Source organism: Salminus brasiliensis, chromosome 3, assembly GCF_030463535.1.
Source record: "Salminus brasiliensis chromosome 3, fSalBra1.hap2, whole genome shotgun sequence".
NCBI lineage: Eukaryota > Metazoa > Chordata > Actinopteri > Characiformes > Bryconidae > Salminus > Salminus brasiliensis.
Window position 1 is genome coordinate 35,524,015 of NC_132880.1, and position 18,308 is coordinate 35,542,322.

Below are 18,308 nucleotides of genomic sequence, written 5' to 3' on the forward strand. Positions count from 1 at the left end.
AACATGGACAATCCACCCTCCATGCTGAACAGTTAGAGAGGTGTTCTTTCCATTCAATTCTGTTTTTCTCTAAACATCTCTAAACTTTGCTCATTACAGCCAAACTGTTCTATTATAACTTCATCTTGCCTCAGGACTTTTTAGATGGTCATATTTGTGCAGGTGTTGCTGCACAGTAGAATAGTGCACCAACACCCCAAATGTGTGAGTGTTAAATCTTGGTGAAGGTCTTTTTTGCAGTACAATGGGGTTTTCTTGGTCTTCTATACCTTAACATGACCACCATTTCTGTGGTGATTTCTGAATTACATTATGAACTGAGGAAATGGCTCCTTGAATATGTTAACCGGGGTGCCTAAATACCACAGCACATGTATATAATGTAGGTTGTTATATCCAAAAACAATGAACTTGCATGAACTGGGGAGTGAATGGAAGGTTTTCCTGTTCCATTTTTATGGCAAGTGAACAGTTAATGCATTACATTGAAAAAGAAGTGATGGAAAAAGTGTCCCATGATATGAACCCTTTAAGTAAGTGCAAGTGAAGAGTTATTTTTAGTATCATACCAAGAACACACTGCAAGAACATACCGCCTGTCTACTGCAGGTGCAAGTCCTTAATGTATCACATTAGCTTTATCCACCTACAATACAGCCATATAAAAATGTATTCACACAGTCATGACAGAAAATTTTCTCTCAATGTATCAGTGCTTATCCAAGGTGTTGAGTACTGGAAATAACCCTGCTTAGAGGGATTATTGTGAACCTTGGATGCCACTTTCACACAGCTTGACAAGCACTGGCTGACTGTGCTTTATCTTTACATATGCAACTAAGCAAAAGGGAATCAAATGCACTGTGTTCTAAAGCTTTCAGAGCGTGCCCTTCCCGGTAGCTCCTCTACACTCAAAAGAGGGCACAGGAAGAGCGTGTTCCTGAGGGCACAGTGCTTATGCCAGCTGCACTGGCTCTCTTCAGATTTCACATTGGTCAGCAGAGCCTGTGGGAACCAGCAGTGTTTACTATCAGACGCCGCATGAGAATCCATATAGAGTATGTAAAAATCACTGCCAACTATAAAATCACTTTAGGACTTTTATGTTCGGTGGCTGCATCTGCTGTCATTCCACTTCATTGCAAGACTGGGATTAAAAAAAGGATTCATTTTCACAGTGGGAAGCAATATCAACATCATAAATATCAGGCTGTTCAGATTCCAATTTCACAAATACTGTAAAAAATGCAAAGGAAAACCCGGGCTTGCACACGCAGAGCTGATTTCAGATCTTAGCGCCCTGTGATGCAAGAACAAACTTAAACCTGTAAATCCCTTAATGCGCCTGGTGTAAGGTTTACAGAGTGTCCTTACACTGTTACTGTCACCGCCCCAAGATACCCATCATGGCCACTGTTATGACACAGATTTAAAAAAGGTTACGAAACAGATACGCCTCATTGGTAGTTGCGTAATTTTAATTTTAAGTCTTAATTCAGTTATTTCTGATGCTGTGGTCTGATTCCTCACATTTTAAATGGTACAGGACAGTCTCATATTTAATGTGGGTATTTAAAGACTTTGCATATCACTCATATTATATATATATTAAATATGGCACCTAGAACAAGAAATACTTGCATTAAGAAAAACCCAGTATTACAGTGCAGTAATACTATCATGCTTCTCTTTGGTACATTCATAGGCACCAGACTTTATGTTTTTAATGCTGTTCTGAGTCAAAAACATGCATATAATTTTAATAACATGCAAGAAATGTATATATTCATATTAATCTCTCAGATGCATCATCTAATCGTCATCTAATTCTCCGCTGGCCACAATTTAACACTAAATAAAAAACTAAACATTAAGTTAGAATGATTGACAGAGCTTGAAACTTGCTCTTTTATGAATATCATAACTTCATTAAACCCTTATGCATTAATGAAATCTGCTCCAGATTCACACCACCTACACCACCTTATCATACACTAAAGACACTAAAAGAAAACATTACTTTTATACCAGTTGACCAAGCAATTTTCTTTGAAGTTTACATTTTTTAGACTGGAAACTGATTACATGCGTCTTATTTAAAGTGAACATATTCTAACAATCCCAGGGAAAAGTCCAGGGTTTCACGGCAGCGCTTGTTTCTACAGGCTCCACTTTGTTCAGTGTGCGGATTAATCAGTAAACACGACGCTCTAAGTCCCGCCTTCTCGACGATACGATTGGTCTATATGTGCCTGAATCTAGTGAACCTATTGGTCAAACTGCTTCACACCACAACCGACTGAACACAGCCTAAAAACGCCTAAACGCAAACGTAAATAAACACAAATCAGTTACAGAGAGAAAATGCTGTGGTTTGGTCTTGGTGACACATGTGGACCAAATATTCTGAAAGATCCAAAGTCACTGACTGTCAAATCAGCGACACACAATTATTGCCAATCAGGAGAATCAAAAGTTAACAGTGCCCAGTAGAATGTTTTTTTTTTTTTTTATGCAATTGACGAAGTATTTTTATTTGGTCATATACATGAATATATATATATATATATATATATATATATATATATATATATATATATATATATATATATTAATTAACAAAGTCAAATTGTTTTCAAGGTATTTACAGTGGGCCAAAAAGTATTTAGTCAGTCAGGATTTATTTATTTGTATTTTTATTTTATTTTAAGAATTTATTTATGTAAATTATGGTGGAAAATATGTATTTAGTCACCCACAAACAAGCAAGATTTCTGGCTCTCACAGACCTGTAACGTCTTCTTTAAGAAGCTCTTCTGTCCTCCACTCATTAATTGTATTAATGGCACTTGTTTGACCTAGTTATCTGTATAAAAGACACCTGTCCACAGCCTCAAACAGTCAGTCTCCAAACTTAACCATGGCCAAGACAAAAGGGCTGTCGAAGGACACCAGGAAGAAAATTGTAGACCTGCACCAGTCTAGGAAGAGTGAATCTTCAATAGGCAAGGAGGCTGGTGTGAATAAATCAACTGTGGGAGCAACTGTAAGAAAATGGAAGACATACAAGACCACTGATAACCTCCCTCGCAAGATCTCATCCCGTGGGGTCAAAATGATCATGAGAAGGTGAACAAAAATCACAGAACTACACGGAGGGACCTGATGAATGACCTGCAGAGAGCTGGGACCAAAGTAACAAAGGCTACCATCAGTAACACACTACGCCGAGAGGGGCGCAAATCCTGCAGTGCCAGGTGTGTCCCCCCTGCTTAAACCAGTACATGTCCAGGCCCATCTGAAGTTTGCCAGAGAGCATATGGACGATCCAGAAGGGGATTGGGAGAATGTCATGTGGTCAGATGAAACCAAAATAGAACTTTTTGGTAAAAACTAAATTTGTTTTTCTGCAAAGGGGACAGAACGACTAATCTGTGTTAAGGGAGGAATGAACAGGACCATGTATCGTGAGATTTTAAGCCAAAACCTCCTTCCAATAGTGAAAGCATTGAAGATGGAACATGGCTGGGTCTTCCAGCATGACAATGATCCCAAACACACCACTCAGGCAACAAAGGAGTGACTCCGTAAAAAGCATTTCAAAGTCCTGGAGTGGCCAGTCTCCAGACCTCAACCCCATAGAAAATTTGTGGAGGGAGTTAAAAGTCTGTGTTGCCCAGCAACAGCACCAAAACATCACTGCTCTAGAAGAGATCTGTATGGAGGAATGGGCCAAAATACCAGCTACAGTGTGTGCAAACCTGGTGAAGACTTACAGGAAACATTGGACCTCTGTCATTGCCAACAAAGGTTATTTTACACAGTATTAAGTTGAACTTTTGTTATTGACCAAATACTTATTTTCCACCATAATTTACAAATCAATTATTTAAAAATCCTACATTGTGATTTCCTAGATTGGTTCTCATTTTGTCTCTCATAGTTAAAGTGTACCGATGAGGAAAATTACAGACCTCCCTCATCTTTCTAAGTAGGAGAACTTGCACAAACAGTGGCTGACTAAATACATTTTGGCCCCACTGTATACATGTTCCCCAGGCCTACTTGAAGCTCTTGGCCACATTATCTTAACCACAATAATGGTGGTTTATAACCGCCACTCCAACAACACATCAGCTTAGCTACAAGACCAATAAGTAAATCATGCAATAATTCCACAAGGTTATTTTTCTTCTAAAAATGACCCAACAGGCCACAGGACCCTGAACACCCAAGCACAAGGCCCACATGGTCATGCTGATCTGGACCTCACTTAAACTCTTGGCAAGTATGGCTCAATTGTTGGGAGAATCTAAACCAAGGGTGGGCAATTTTGAGTCCCCATTTTTTTCTTTTACAGACATGAAACAAAATATGAATGTGTGTTTATCCAGCCACTGTACTGTGGCCTTACAGTACTTACAATATTTCATGCATTGAATTAAACAATTCAAAAACTAAATCTGGTGACTGATTGCAGTTCTGTGTTTGATTAGGCACACTGCAGTTGTGGAAGTATGAGACCAAAGTGAGACTGGTTGAAGCACCTCCCCATTAGAAGAAAATTAACATTAGAACCGCAACACTTCATTTACACAGCCCAGGCAGGATAGAAATGAAAGTAAAACACAAACATTGTCCATTTTAACCAGATTTATTTATAACAACAAGGAAAACTGCTCTACTTCTCGCCCTGCTGCTGGTCTGGCATGCTTCTGATGATATCAGAATCGCCTGTGGGTGGAAAAAAAAAGGATGATTAGATGTAGAATTAACTTTAACAGTCACATGTATATTTCAACTAAAAGCAAGGACCACTAAAGGACCACATGGTAGATAAATGTTTGACTAAACAACTGTTGTGACCAGAAAAGGATAGGGACGATCTGTACATTAACAATATTGAACGCTCAAAGAACACAAAACCAACCACTCTTCAGTCCCAAAACCACATCAACCTATCGTCCAGTTAAAATGTCTACTGCAGCCCTCATTTGTTATGGTCACTTCTAAGCAAACTGATTCACTACAGAACTCATTTAGAATTATGGGAATCACCCATTTAAGATTAAAAGATGAGCAAAGTTAGAGAAAAACAAAGAACTGGCTGTTTCTTAAAAAAAAAAAAAAAAAAAAAAAGTTTAACAGAAGACTGTAAAGTATTAAGGACATAATTACGTACCAGGATCAATGATGGCCAGTGTGCACACCCTGTAGTATTTACCACAGGCTGTGCCAAGCTCAATGTTGTTACCACTGTAGTGGTGGACACCGGTTTTGGCCAACATGGCATAGTACTCAATTTCTGATTTCCTGTAACAAACATGATAAACTGGTAATTAGTTTCAAAGAAGAAAAATAAACACCCTTTACTAATTAGTAGGCAACAAAAATACACATGATCATATCTAGTTCTTATTCCAAATGCAAAACAACTTATATTCAACATATTTTCAGCCCTGGATCTGAAGTAGCTAGCTTAAAAAAAGCCATCAGTATATCAAGGCGGGTGGTGGCTCACTGACAAAAAGGTATAGCAACAGGAACTTAAATTGATTTAGCTAAAGCTACACTACCCATACCTGCCTTGATCTTTTTGTTTAACTAAAACCTCTGATGTCATTTCTTTACTTCAGCATCACTAATGCACATTACCATAAATTGGCCCAGAACTCAGTTACTTAATTTGCCCGATTATTATAAAGATTCGTCAGAGCTGAAATATCCATAGTCACTGCTTTCCATGGACCAAGCAGATTTGCCATGCCTATCCCCTTAAGTGTGGTTCATTGTCAAAGCCAATTCATCAGAGATTTCATCAGCAGTTCAGGTCAGCTTCACTGCACATTAGTCTTGACTGGCTCATATGGTTAATGAAGGCTCATTCAGTTTAAGAAAGGTGACTTCTATATATTTACAGAATATACTGAACCTATTACAATTTACAGTAGCAGCATGTACACAAGCCAAACTGTAGCCATGTTAAATGAACAGTGCGGACTGCGATTACCTGAGGGCAGGGCAGTTGTTGGCCAGGATGACCAGCTTGGCTTTGCCCTGGCGAATCATCTTCTGTGACTGTCTGTATCCCAGGACATATTTGCCACTCTTCATCACCAGCTGGAGTCTGGAGTTGATGGACTCCAAGGACTTTTTCTGGAGTGTGAAAAAACCCATGGGAGGTATGGATAAGAGAATAGACCATGCCTTCACAATATACAATTAACTACCCAATACATCTTAATATACAACTTACATCTAATCCTCTGGGTGCTACATTTTTGTCTGTATATTCAATCAGTGCCCTTAAAAAATATACTTTTGAGGTTTAGTATTTTTATTGTACACAAAGGATCCATCAAAGACACGAGAACGAGCCCGACAGCCTCTCGTTACCCTGCTGATAGATGCTGGATGTACGCTAGCTAACGTCAGCCAGTTCGCCATGACTGGTGGTCGTTTTCCACCTGGTCCTTCTGTACTTTAACTCCACTTTAATACCAACTGTTTCACACGACTGTGAGCTTTGGCTACTTCCCCATCTCTGTATAAAACATAGTGCGTCTAGATGACCCGCTCAGACTGCCTGTACTAGAAAACCCCCCGAGCAGCCTGGTCCCACTTTAGCCGGAAAACCCTGCGTGTCAGTGAGCAACCGGACCGTCTCCGACCAGCCCGAGGCCCATTACACCCCACTCTGGCCGGAGCTTTATCTGGCAGGTTTGCAGCACGGCATATAGCTAACTATGTGCAAGTATCGTGCCGTTAACACTACAGTACAGTGTTGCAGTATTACGATATTTCTATTTTTCAGGCAGTCACTGATAACACAACGCCGAGGAGCTGAGACTCCCGGACTCGAGGCCTGCTGCTCCACGTGAATCACTCACCGTTTTCTTCGCGGCCACCATTGTAGCTCTTTAGTCCGTTTCGGCCAACCTGAACACAACAATACGACAGATGAGTGCCTTCCCTTTCACAACTGCACGAAAAGAAATCTCTACACGCGCGTTTAAACAGTATTTTTTCTCAATTTGCCGGAGAGCCGCGCTTACCGCCTGGTGAATCCCAAGATGGCCTCGTAGAGAAAGGACTTCCCAGCGTGCATTGCTCGCATAGAAACACACGCTGTCATCGCGAGATTATGTGCTCCGTGTGTTCAGTAGAGGGGGGCTGATTCCGTATAACACACAGGGCTGGGTTCGGCACAACACTCCGCTAGGCTTCTTTGCGCGACTTCATTTGGGCAAACTAAACGTTTTATATTTCAAATTGAATGTATTTATGTTTCATATAAAATAATCAATTATAATTGTTGCCATGTGGAAAAAAGCAAATCCCCCTCCCTAATGCCAGTATGAAAGATTTTAAGGCATCTTAATAACTTTAAGAGATGACTGAATCTGTTTGTTTGGGAAAATAATCATTTTCAGCATGTTTGCGCTCTTCAATGCGAGCTTCACCAGCTGTCATCACACACTGAGTGTAGGTTGCCTTTAAAACAGCGCCATCTGGTGGCGATTCTTAGGAACTACAAGAGGGGACAATGTAGTGCAACCATTGACAGTCACGCACCCCAGCACCTGTAGGCCTGTTCATTCATGCACTTATCTAATACTCCAACCGTGTAATTGAACTCATACAGATAATGTTCACATATATAATTAGAATAAGGAATATATGTGATTTTAAACGTTGTGATTTTAAGCGTTGCATGATTGTTGTTTGAGTATTTCTGTGATCTCCAGGGATTTTCAGCACAACAGTCTCCAGAGTTTACTCAGAATAAGAAAGCACATGTTGAACATGAAGAAGGATGGGATACTACAGCAGAAGATCAGGGTGGGTCCCAGTTGTGTCAACCAAGACCAGAAAGCTGAGGCCCGCTGGTGACACAGTAAAAAATGGTCATGGCCACAATTTAATCATCATAGGATGAGAATTTGGTGCCAACTGTATGTCTTCTTGGACCCAACAGTTCAGGCTGGTGGTGGCAGATAAGGGTGTGGTGGTGATTTTTTTGGCACGCTTTGTTAATACTGATCAATAATCTCTTAAACAAATACGGGTGATTATTATTTTAGGAGGTTAAAATAAAATTATTATTTGGCTATTTGTTCAGTATATTGAGTGAAAGTGACAAAAATAAGATATTTTGACAAAGTAATTGAGTACATTTTCTTCACAAAATATCAGCTAATACCCGCAGGTGGAAACCCTGTCCCATGCTAAGGTAACCTGAGTTGCTATGGATACCTGAAAGGCGTGGCCACAGCGGTTTCCCCAACCGCATATCGACTATTCTGATTTTAAAAAAAAATAGCGAAATTTATTAGTAATTTTTTTTAATTAGTAAATTGATCGGTAATAACCAGTGGTGAATTACTAAAAGAAAAAAATATTGAAATAAAAATTAATTAAAAAGATAAATTTAAATCGAGTCTTGAAAGTAACTATGAATTATACACTTCACTAAAAACACCTTCCAGTATATCTACAGCAAAATATTATTCGCAACTTTTAAACCAGTTATGTTTTATATTCATGAGGCGTGGCTTGACGGAATACGGGTGGGAACCGAAATAACAGAGTAACACACTGACAAACCCCCCCGTAGTCATGCGCAAAAGAGGCTGGCTGTGTGCGTGAGTTCAGTAGAAGTCTCCTGACGGTGTGATCAGCACTGCCCTCCTGTGTGTCCATACACAGCTCGGGCGAAGGAGCGTCTATCCCAGGATTTTTAACTTCCACAGACCCAGTCCCTTTGTGTTTCTATGTTAGCAGGACACAATGGGATGTACAGCTAGCACTCACACAACAGCTCAAGACACAACTCGACCAAACTCTAAACCAGATGAATGCAATGGGGCGAGCACTACAGGTGAGGCTTTTTTATTCATGTATACAGTCCATAAAAAGTTCCTATTGTAATTCCTCAGACTGGTAGGCATATTCTCTTGACTGGGTAATGTCACTGCTGTCATTTATGTCAGCTTTGCATTTCTCTTCTCTAGATTCAAAATAGCTTTTTATTTCAGACCTTGGCTCAAGGCTTCCTTTTCCTGATGTCTCAAGAGAAAAGTGTTCCACTGGAAAATAACTGTTGCCTTTGTTTCTGATGGGAAAACCTTGAAACAGCTGTATGCTCCCAATTCCCTATGCTAATTAACCTCCCAAATAAAAGATAGGCAGTTACTGTACTAGGTAGTATAGATGGACATATTAATAAATAAAATATTATAGTTAATGTTGTTAATAGAAACGTTTTAAGTAAAGAAAAAAATATTTCACAGAAACACCTCCTTACCTTCTTATTTGTTCTCCTAGTGGGATATCTTGTGCCATACTGTTTCAAGAGCCAGCACTTCCGATTCTAATCTATGGGAATCTAAGGGATATTTTCTTTTCTGATCTGGGCAGTTCAGTTGGTTAGACTACCTAAAGCAAGAATCTATAATAATAATAATAATAATAATAATAATAATAATAATTAGGTGGCACATTTAGGATTAAATAAATAAACATATAGGCATTTTATTATAAGGGCTGTGACACCATCAGGGGTGTGAAAAGTACCAACAGATCATGCTATATTAGTTTGTATAGCAGTGAAGTACAGTTACTCAATGTTCCACCCCTGTAAAACCAGAATTTATTTGTCTGAAGTGTGTAACTGATAAAAACGAGAGCAAGATCAGTATCTAAGGAAATGTCCATTTTATGGAGATGCAGTGCAGTCTCTATGACCAAGCCTAGGAGTTAATGTATCAGCAAGAACTTGCAATGTTACACAATGATTACCAAAAACACATTTCCCTCCAACGCAATGAATAAACCCGCAAGCATTAGATTACACATGTTATGAGGAAGGAGGAACTTTGGTGGTCGCGAAAGAGCAGATTATGCAGGCCTCGCTCTGCACTATGTAGAAAATTACTGATCATATCTAGATTTGGAAATACTTCCAAAAAGACAAGGAAAATGAAATGGAGCTAGGAAATTACAGTTTCACCATAATGTCATCCCATCCTGCCAAGAGTGCAAAGAGATTGCCCTCACAATTCACCTCGTCCAGTTGCGAGCGTAGAGTGTAATCTAAGATCACTCAGTTAAATAATGAAGTTTCCTGCCTAATCCACTAGCGATTCACTGACCTGCTGTTTGTTTGTGTTTGACTCCATCCACTATTATCTGTCACTTAAGTAAATGTTAGCTATCCAGTGCTGTACTGTCCTTCAAGCAGTAACTTCTCACAAAAATGATCTCTGGGCACCTTTAAACATTAAACCTTTACATTTAGGCCATTATGTGTCTGTGTGAGTGAATATATGTCATAAAGAAGTTGGTGTAAAGTATCTTTGGTCCCTGACAAAATAAACATAATAAACTAATCCAACATGGAAATGTCCCAATCTCACATTCAAAGGGACAGGTATTGAAAAGGCAGAGAACGAGGCGGGGAATATGTCTGCCCCAGAAGCAGAGAGTTCAGAGGCCCCATCAAGCTCTGAAGCTGCAGCTGCAACTGAAAGCCAGCCTGCGGCAGAGTCTTCTTCGGCTGAGGCTTCTGCGGCTGACTCCACTGTGCCCGCAACTCAAGATGAAGGTACGGAGCACATGCTCCTCTCCTGCTCCTGACCATGCAAATAAGCTGGCCAGTTTCAAGAAACATATCTCCACATGCAAAACAACCAAATGCTCTCTTTCTGTGGCCATGCAAAAGAAATGTCCTTCCAGTCTTGAGAAAGCTTAGGAACTTAATAAGACCAAATATGCCTAAAAATGCCACCAAAGCAGTTTAGCATCAGATCCTTTAACTCTTGTCAGTTGCAAGGTAGATATAACACAGATCCAGTTCATCCCACAAAAAAAATCTGCACACATTCCCAGCCATAAAACAGAGCTCATCAGGTCAGGTCATCCTGTTCCATTGCTCCTATGTGTAGTCTAGACACTTGTGTGTATGTTGTAGGCACTTTTTTTGGTAGACAGGTGTTAGCATGGGCACTCTGCCTGGTCCGCAGCTATTCCTCCAATAACCACTATTCCTCCCATAATCATCATGGGACCAGATAAGAAAGCCTTCATTGTCCTCTCACATCGATAAGCTTTGGGCAGCTAACACTTTGTCACCAGTGTGTGCCACAGCTACCTAGAAGCGTCCCACAAATCTTTCTATTTCCAAGATGTTCCAACAGTCATCTGGCCTTAATGAGTTAGTGCTTGTCAAAAGTGCTCAGGTCTTCACGCCTGCCCATTTCTCCTGCATCCAACTTGCCGACTACAAGAACCATCCGCTCATTTACAGTCCCAGACAAGTTGGCATCTATATCTGAATGATTTCAGGATAAACGCTGAATCACACATCTATTGGATTGACTGGAATGGTGACTTTAAAATGTATCTCAATGTAAATCAATGTAACAAGACACTACTATACAACTAATAATAGTTTCTAATATTTTCTTTTCCTGGTATTTTGATCATGACATTCAAACAACAGCAGATGTTTTTAAATAATGCAAAATATTTTCATCTACTCCTAAACTGAGGAAGAATAATCCAAAATGTTCCCTTATTTACTGTTCAATGATTGACAAAGTTCATATCTACCCTGGTTAAGTTTCCCTTTCCTCTCCACAGGCAATGTTTCTAAGGGATTCTATTACACAAGAACTTTCTATCACATAATAAATTGAAATTGAGAGGGTAGACAGAACTGAAATAAAACACGTCAGGCTGTAAAATATGTTGTGACCTTTTTATTTTTAAGACATTAAGAGTTTTTTTTTAATGATTGTCTAAAATATGACATTTAACTAGTTCAGTATGACTCATTGAGCAAATAACCCTTCATATGGCTTGCTACATCTTCCTGGACTGGGTCAATAATTGCAGGTTTATATACCCTGGGTATGAAACCATGCCTTACTGTCATGATGGAGATTACAAATGTAAACGTTGTTGAGTCGACTAATGCAAATGTCTGTGCTAATGTGAACAAGACTCTTTGGCAGTATTACATGCAAAATGGCCAACCACAAAGTAGAACTTCATCAGATATGATTGACAGGAAGTACTAAAGAAAATTCACTTTAGATATCTTCTGTATTGTCCAAAGTATCCAGTCAAGTGATCGTCCAAACATTTTTCTTAAAAATGTATTAATCGTATGACTTTGTTTCCTGCCTTACTAATATAAGAGCCTGCAGTCTTCTGGGAAGGCTTTCCACTAAATGCTGGAGTGTTACTTCTGGGGTTTTATTCCATTCAGCCACAAGAGCATTAGTGAGGTCAGCACTGATGTTGGCCAATTAGGCCTGGATCACCAATGGTGCTCTAACTACACCCAACGGTGTTCAGCAGTACATAATCAGCCCAGACCATCCCAACAGTGCTTTCTGCTGCTTTCTCACCCCAGAGAATGCATTTCCGCTTCTCCACAGTCCAGTGCTGGGCCCGTTACGTCACTTTATCCAGCACTTGACATTGCCCATGGTGACTTTAGGTTTTAGAGATGAATTGAGAATGTAGCGTTGCTGCCGTTTCTATACTACCAGTGCTTTTGTATGAAGAGTTTACAGCTATATGTGCTTAATATGTCATTACCACTAGCAGACAAATGTACTAATTAAAATGGATGTCTGGATACTTTTGGACACACAGTACTATGCAAATTTAAAAAAAAGAAAAAAAAATACGTGCACCTTTCAAATGACCATTCCTTACTTACCCAACTTTTGTTTAGGTGAGGAAATTGCAAGTTACATGTAGTCATTTAAGAAAATGAGGCTTTGATAAATCTGCAAGTTGGCTCGCAATTCTCATATAACACTGATCTTAATCATGTTTTTGGGGGGGGGGGGGGGGGGGTATTCAGAGATGATCAGAACTCGGATATAATGGCAATCAATGAAATTCCATAAACGAGTCGTAGTTTAATGACTTGTTTTTCTTGGTCCTTCTTCAAAAGCACCAGCTTCAACAGAAAGCGAGGCAGCGCCAGCCGCACCGGAGGAGACGCCAGGTAAGTAAACGTTTTGCAGAACCAACCAGAGGTATCCTCTGATCTTATCTCCCATGCTAACACCGCTTTCTCTCTCTGTCCTTCAGCACCCAGTGAGGGAAGTTAAGGCTCCATTCCCAAACAGACATCACAGCATCACGATTGGAGAACTGCTCAAACATTTCACGACAAACCAGAAGTTAAGATGCTTGAAACCTGAGATGATTTAGGATTATTAGCCTGTTGCCAAGATGCAGACCAACTGATCTTTCAGATTGGGGTCTTGCAGACATCACAGTGCCTTTCTTTATCTTCGTCGGTGGTGTTGGGAACTTCTACTTTTGTATATACTTTATCTTTCTTTACCTTCTTCAAATGAGAATATTAATATTATTACATAAAATGTATTACTCATAACTATAGTGCTTATGGAATAGAACGTGTATCTATGAAGATCCCAACAATAATGCTTATGGCATTTATATATGTTCTTTGTGTATGTACAGAACCAAAAAAACAAAATGGGACATCACTGTAAATGTACCTACTACACTACAAAATAATTTAGACTAATAAATCTTTTACTGTGTTCATGCAAAAAATCTAATCTTTTATTAGTAACAACAAACATTTGAGCTTTTCTGCGATATACCCTTGACATTAACACTGTTTGAAATAAGGATTAATGTGATTTGACTGGCATTTTATTGTCAGAAATGCAGAGAAAAATACAAATCACACTCTGTCTGAAAAGCCTTGCTACAAAGTTCAACATTTGGTAAAGCTATGGCAATAATACTGTTCATTAAATTTAACCAGTAAATCCTGAATTACACTGTATAACAGTTACAACAATTTATTTCAGTGTTAAGGAATGTACTTTCTTTGTATGTGTACAAACTCTAAAAGGCATTTATTAGGATGAAGGCTGTCTGAGGCCTAATTTCAGGCTACTCAATTTAATTCACAACTTATGCATGCTTGCGGCGGTTAGTCAGGATGCATCCGTGATTGGTCCCAGTACTGCGATTGCTTCGATCTCAACAAGACCACCCTTTGGAGAGGATGATAAAAACGAAATGAGGAAAAGCAAAGGGTGGCCATGCAAACGTGAAACATGCAAACACTTTAACCAATGTTTAAAGGCATGGACCTTTGTCAAAGGAAAAGAACAGGAGTGCAATGCAGTTCAGTTCATTACTTTCTAGTAATGTGTGTTTAGATACAGTGTTTAGACTAGACAAGATAATTGTGAACTTAACTGACTGAACAGGCTCATTCTTTCATTGACACTGCAGTAGAAACTGCCTGAAATATTAATTATAAATATAAATTTAATTCTGAGCCTAAAAGCCCATCTTACCTTTTCATGTTAGTTTTTGAAAATAAAAAGGTTTTGAAAGTAAATTTATAAAACTAGTATTCAGTCTGTACAGCACAGGTTTAAACATGAACATAACTGTAAATAATTTGAATTTCTGATTGGTTAAAGAATTTACAACAAGCTGTTAATTCTCGCATTCAAATTATATGTACAGAACAAGAGGCTTCACAACAGAAATTCAGTGATTCGGTGTGCTTCCGTTTTATATCCACCACACATCCACAATAGCAAACTTACTCTGGGAAGAGCCGCAACTTGATAGGCAGCCCTGGCTGGGAAGTTTCTGTTGAAGACTTGAGAGAAACAGAATCATCAAGATGACCAGTATATCAAACAATACAAGAGGTAAAATACATATTTATGGTAATACATATACAGTACTGTGTAAAAGCCGTAGGTCTCTAAACAGACAGTGAATTCAGTTTCTGCCTTTACCGACATTTGTGAAAGAATGGGTGGTTCTACAGAGCTCAATGAATTCCAGCGTGGTACTTTAATAGGATGCCAGCGTGTACTGACAACATTGACAACATTCAATAACTAAAAATAAAGTTTCAAACCTGCTGTTTTGTCTGCCAGAGTGGGGTGCAACTCTATATTTATGCCTATGGATTTAGAATAAAATGTCATTAAAGCTCCTGTTGGTGCAATGTGTGGGTGTCCCAATACTTTTGTCCATACAGTGTATTTTCTTGCTTGCACACATTAATACAGTAAAATGTAAGAAGAGTGTCCTGTTGCATGTAAAAATAGAGGCTATCTTTTAAACTGATTAGAAGTACAAATGTTTGGCTGCAAATTTCTGCTCAGTGCCCCCAGCCACGGCATGAATTTGTTCCATTCCACCAGCAGCAGCACATCTGATGATTTAACTTATAAGAGCAGGCACCCCCTAAGTCAGTCAGCTTTACCCTAGCAAAAGCAACTCTGCCTGATAAAGCAGACAGGATTGTTCATCTGGTTCTGTATCTATGATACAAGCCCTCATATCCTATTATAAAAACAAAATGTGTTTTGTTTCAGGTCATGTTTGCATGGGGGGGTAAAGGAAAGTTCTGTGGAGTGGGACTCAGTGTAGACAGGCTGTCTGGAACAGAGGAAGCTTTATTTTCACCTCATTGCACTGTATCCCCTTACACACAGATACTACTATTGAATTACCACGCTGCATGATATCAAAGAGCCAATAGCCAACCCTGGCCAAAGATACCCATGTGTGCCCTTTGACCAATGAAGCAGAAGAGACTAATGCAGCATCCTGCAAAGACACCAACCTGCTGATAATGTATTATTAGCATTATTGTTATCGTTATTATATACACTGTTATTATAAAAATAGCTTAAACTTCTAGTGTTCTTTTAGACACTAGTTTCGGTCTCAATACTAACATACACTGTGTCTAAAGGTATCTATAGACCCTTTTTAATTAGTGAATTTAGCTATATACAAGGAGGATTGTGCTATTGGTATTTTTGCTCATGGGCTCCCCCTACAGTTGGGGAGTGTAATTCACTTCTACACCACTGGCGTGAATACAAATTTGTTGACAAGCTGAGAGATCCAGAACTGACATCTGAAATGAAAGAAGAATGTCGACTGACATGGCAGAGTAATATTAAGAGACACCATTCTCCCTACCTTAGTCAGTGTACCATCGAAATCATTTTGCTATTATTAAATATTAAAGCTATTATTTTAAGGTAAGAGTGCAACTTAATGTAGCATTAAGGTGCATCTACATACTGAATCACCTTTAAAAGAAAATCATTGGATGCTCTGAAGTAGCTGCACATGAGCCTAGGGGTATAAAGCCTCCCAGCACTGACTGCAGAGCAGAAGAACAGTGTTCTCTGGAGTAATGGAGCACCATCCAATAGCTCTGGGATGAGTTGGAGAGCCAAACTCCCTAATTAAAATGAATGAGCAGGTATCTACAAACTTTTGGACATAAATTGTATGCTGAGGCATACAGTGATGTAGTTGTCCAAGATGTCCAAGCCTTGCAACTTTGCCGTGCTGACAAGTCTTACTTACATTGCTTATAAACTTCATTGACACTGTTGAAGTCATTTATGTCTGCCAGGAGGACGGTTGTCTTGACAACTGCAAGAAAAAAACAACAACAACAACAACAACAAAAAAAAAACAGGGCAACATTATACGCATGATTTACAAACCAACAGGACATGCTGAACACGTCTTCATGAGGGAGGTAACCTACCGTTTTCATATCCACAGCCAGCTGCTTTCAGGATCTCTCCCATGTTAACAAGGGCCTTTGAATAGAAAAAAATATTTATTTAAAAATATATATGTACACAGACCATCTCCATATTTCATATTGCCTTAGATGGATTATTCAGATCTCAGCTGGATACTCTAAACTGAAGAGGTAAAGCTTAAAAAAAAACAATATTGCTTTTTATCCAGGTTGCTCTCATGCTCACCTGTTTGGCCTGGGCCTGCACCCCTCCAGCTACTAACTGTCCTGATGCTACGTCCATTCCCAGCTGCCCAGAGATGTACACAGTGCGATCCACCACCACTGCCTGGCTGAAGTCATAAGCAACAACCATGTATTTACTCACAGAAGCATGCTAAGACTTTGTGCATATGTAATGAAAAGACAGCAGCATACATTAGACTTTGTACTTCCCTGCCCCCTGCTGCATTACTGCTCACACTCCGGTTAGTAATTGACCTACATTAGATTGACTTCTTCCACTATGCAATGGAGTTAAATGAGAGTCATCAGATCATTTTTTTTAATCAAGCATAATTGATGTTATTAAAAGTGATCTTAGAACCATTATATATTCAAACAAGTCTTAGATTTGCAGCAACACATTTCAGGAAAATAAAGAGGCATGAGTCCAGGTTCAAGCCTTGCTTAAACTCCATACTAATCCACTTGAGAAAATACACTTTTCAAAAAAAATAAAGGTGCTGCACAATGGTTGTTTGTGCAATACCACAGAAGGACCACAAAGCTTCAGAAGTTTGGGTCAAGTCTGGGTCAACTTGACCACCCTGCTGCTGGTCATTGGCTGAGACGGGCCCACCCCCAACCCACCAGTCCTTATAATAAAATCTAGACCTAATTCCATGACTTTTTAAAGTAAGTAATGCTGGACAACAGCTACACAGGGTAGTAATGTCTTCTGCAAGTTGTTACAACCACCTCTTCCATGTCTACAGACCTTTCTTCCAGAGTGAAACTGTTCTAAGGAAGTCTGATCTTTCAGTTAACCTCAATAAACTAAAAGATCAACATATCTAGAGGAGCAACCTACCTATATATGCCCTGTCTAACTGGAGCTTTGGGTGTATAAGGTGCATGTCTTCGAATAGCAGCCATCTCGTCCAACATGAGAAGAGAAGCTTTGCTAGGATGGCTGTGTTCACCTATAGCCTAGTCGAATCGCCTCCCCGAACAAACATCACACTGATCATTAACTCCTGGTCACTTCTGGCACAGATATGCCAGCTCTGTCTTATTAAAGCAGATGGACTGAAAGTGCAGAGATATTGATAACCACGTGCACGAAGATTCCGACTCCCAGCACCATCGCTCAGAAGTGCTCTGTCTGTTACCTGTACGGGCCAATAGCCGCTGGTGCAGCAGCAGTGTTGATAATCCGTCTTATGAGGGCAGACATGTCTGACAGCTCCTTTCTGAAAACCACAGGCGAAATCTCGCTGGTTTTTGCTGCCAGAGCTGATTTTTTTCCACACACGTTTTCCGACAAGACACACCTCCTCCTGGACAATCCTAACAGGAGGTCTGGAATTTCCGACCAATGACAATTCAGAAGGGGTGAATATTAGCCAATCAAATCTGGCGCAGGAGGCGGGGGTTGTCGGAATACGGGTGGGGAAATGACGCAGGACACCACATGACCTGGATGAACCGTAGC

The 18,308-nt window shown here is 39.7% G+C and overlaps 3 protein-coding genes across 4 annotated transcripts; 1 reads left to right on the top strand and 2 right to left on the bottom strand.

The window, feature by feature from the left end:
* Positions 1-4,635: 4,635 nt before the first annotated feature.
* rpl30 (ribosomal protein L30) lies at positions 4,636-7,107 on the bottom strand. The gene is made up of 5 exons (XM_072674795.1): positions 7,056-7,107; positions 6,891-6,939; positions 6,011-6,156; positions 5,183-5,313; positions 4,636-4,734 (listed from the first exon to the last, which is right to left on the bottom strand). The coding sequence occupies exons 2-5, from the start codon at positions 6,909-6,911 to the stop codon at positions 4,682-4,684; spliced, it is 351 nt and encodes a 116-aa protein (XP_072530896.1). The 5' UTR covers positions 6,912-6,939; positions 7,056-7,107; the 3' UTR covers positions 4,636-4,681.
* A 1,552-nt stretch (positions 7,108-8,659) lies between these two features.
* Positions 8,660-13,783, top strand: LOC140552055 (uncharacterized). Its single transcript, XM_072675991.1, has 4 exons — positions 8,660-8,881; positions 10,427-10,606; positions 12,974-13,027; positions 13,114-13,783. Exons 1-4 carry the CDS (start codon positions 8,791-8,793, stop codon positions 13,131-13,133), a joined length of 345 nt encoding a protein of 114 aa, XP_072532092.1. The 5' UTR covers positions 8,660-8,790; the 3' UTR covers positions 13,134-13,783.
* Positions 13,695-18,098, bottom strand: rida (reactive intermediate imine deaminase A). 2 transcript variants are annotated; one of them, XM_072675990.1, is made up of 6 exons: positions 17,986-18,098; positions 16,839-16,944; positions 16,613-16,667; positions 16,426-16,494; positions 14,628-14,683; positions 13,695-14,060 (listed from the first exon to the last, which is right to left on the bottom strand). In XM_072675990.1, the coding sequence occupies exons 1-6, from the start codon at positions 18,048-18,050 to the stop codon at positions 14,001-14,003; spliced, it is 411 nt and encodes a 136-aa protein (XP_072532091.1). In that variant the 5' UTR covers positions 18,051-18,098; the 3' UTR covers positions 13,695-14,000. The 2 variants fall into 2 exon arrangements, with proteins under 2 accessions (XP_072532091.1, XP_072532090.1); XM_072675989.1 differs by lacking the exon at positions 17,986-18,098 and adding an exon at positions 17,685-17,774.
* Positions 18,099-18,308: the final 210 nt, after the last annotated feature.

What these genes read in the sequence shown, in the direction of transcription:
- LOC140552055 (XM_072675991.1), top strand. Translation starts at nt 8,791, where the DNA reads ATGGGATGTACAGCTAGCACTCACACAACAGCTCAAGACACAACTCGA. An exon ending in CAATGGGGCGAGCACTACAG is followed by an intron (nt 8,882 to 10,426) that starts GTGAGGCTTTTT and finishes TCACATTCAAAG; the next exon opens with GGACAGGTATTGAAAAGGCA. An exon ending in CGCACCGGAGGAGACGCCAG is followed by an intron (nt 13,028 to 13,113) that starts GTAAGTAAACGT and finishes TCTGTCCTTCAG; the next exon opens with CACCCAGTGAGGGAAGTTAA.
- rida (XM_072675989.1), bottom strand. Translation starts at nt 17,761, where the DNA reads ATGTTGGACGAGATGGCTGCTATTCGAAGACATGCACCTTATACACCC. An exon ending in TGGCTGTGGATATGAAAACG is followed by an intron (nt 16,495 to 16,612) that starts GTAGGTTACCTC and finishes TTTTTCTTGCAG; the next exon opens with TTGTCAAGACAACCGTCCTC. An exon ending in AAGTTGCGGCTCTTCCCAGA is followed by an intron (nt 14,061 to 14,627) that starts GTAAGTTTGCTA and finishes TCCTCTCCAAAG; the next exon opens with GGTGGTCTTGTTGAGATCGA.
- rpl30 (XM_072674795.1), bottom strand. Translation starts at nt 6,911, where the DNA reads ATGGTGGCCGCGAAGAAAACG. An exon ending in AACAACTGCCCTGCCCTCAG is followed by an intron (nt 5,314 to 6,010) that starts GTAATCGCAGTC and finishes TGTTTGTTACAG; the next exon opens with GAAATCAGAAATTGAGTACT. An exon ending in ACTGGCCATCATTGATCCTG is followed by an intron (nt 4,735 to 5,182) that starts GTACGTAATTAT and finishes TTCCACCCACAG; the next exon opens with GCGATTCTGATATCATCAGA.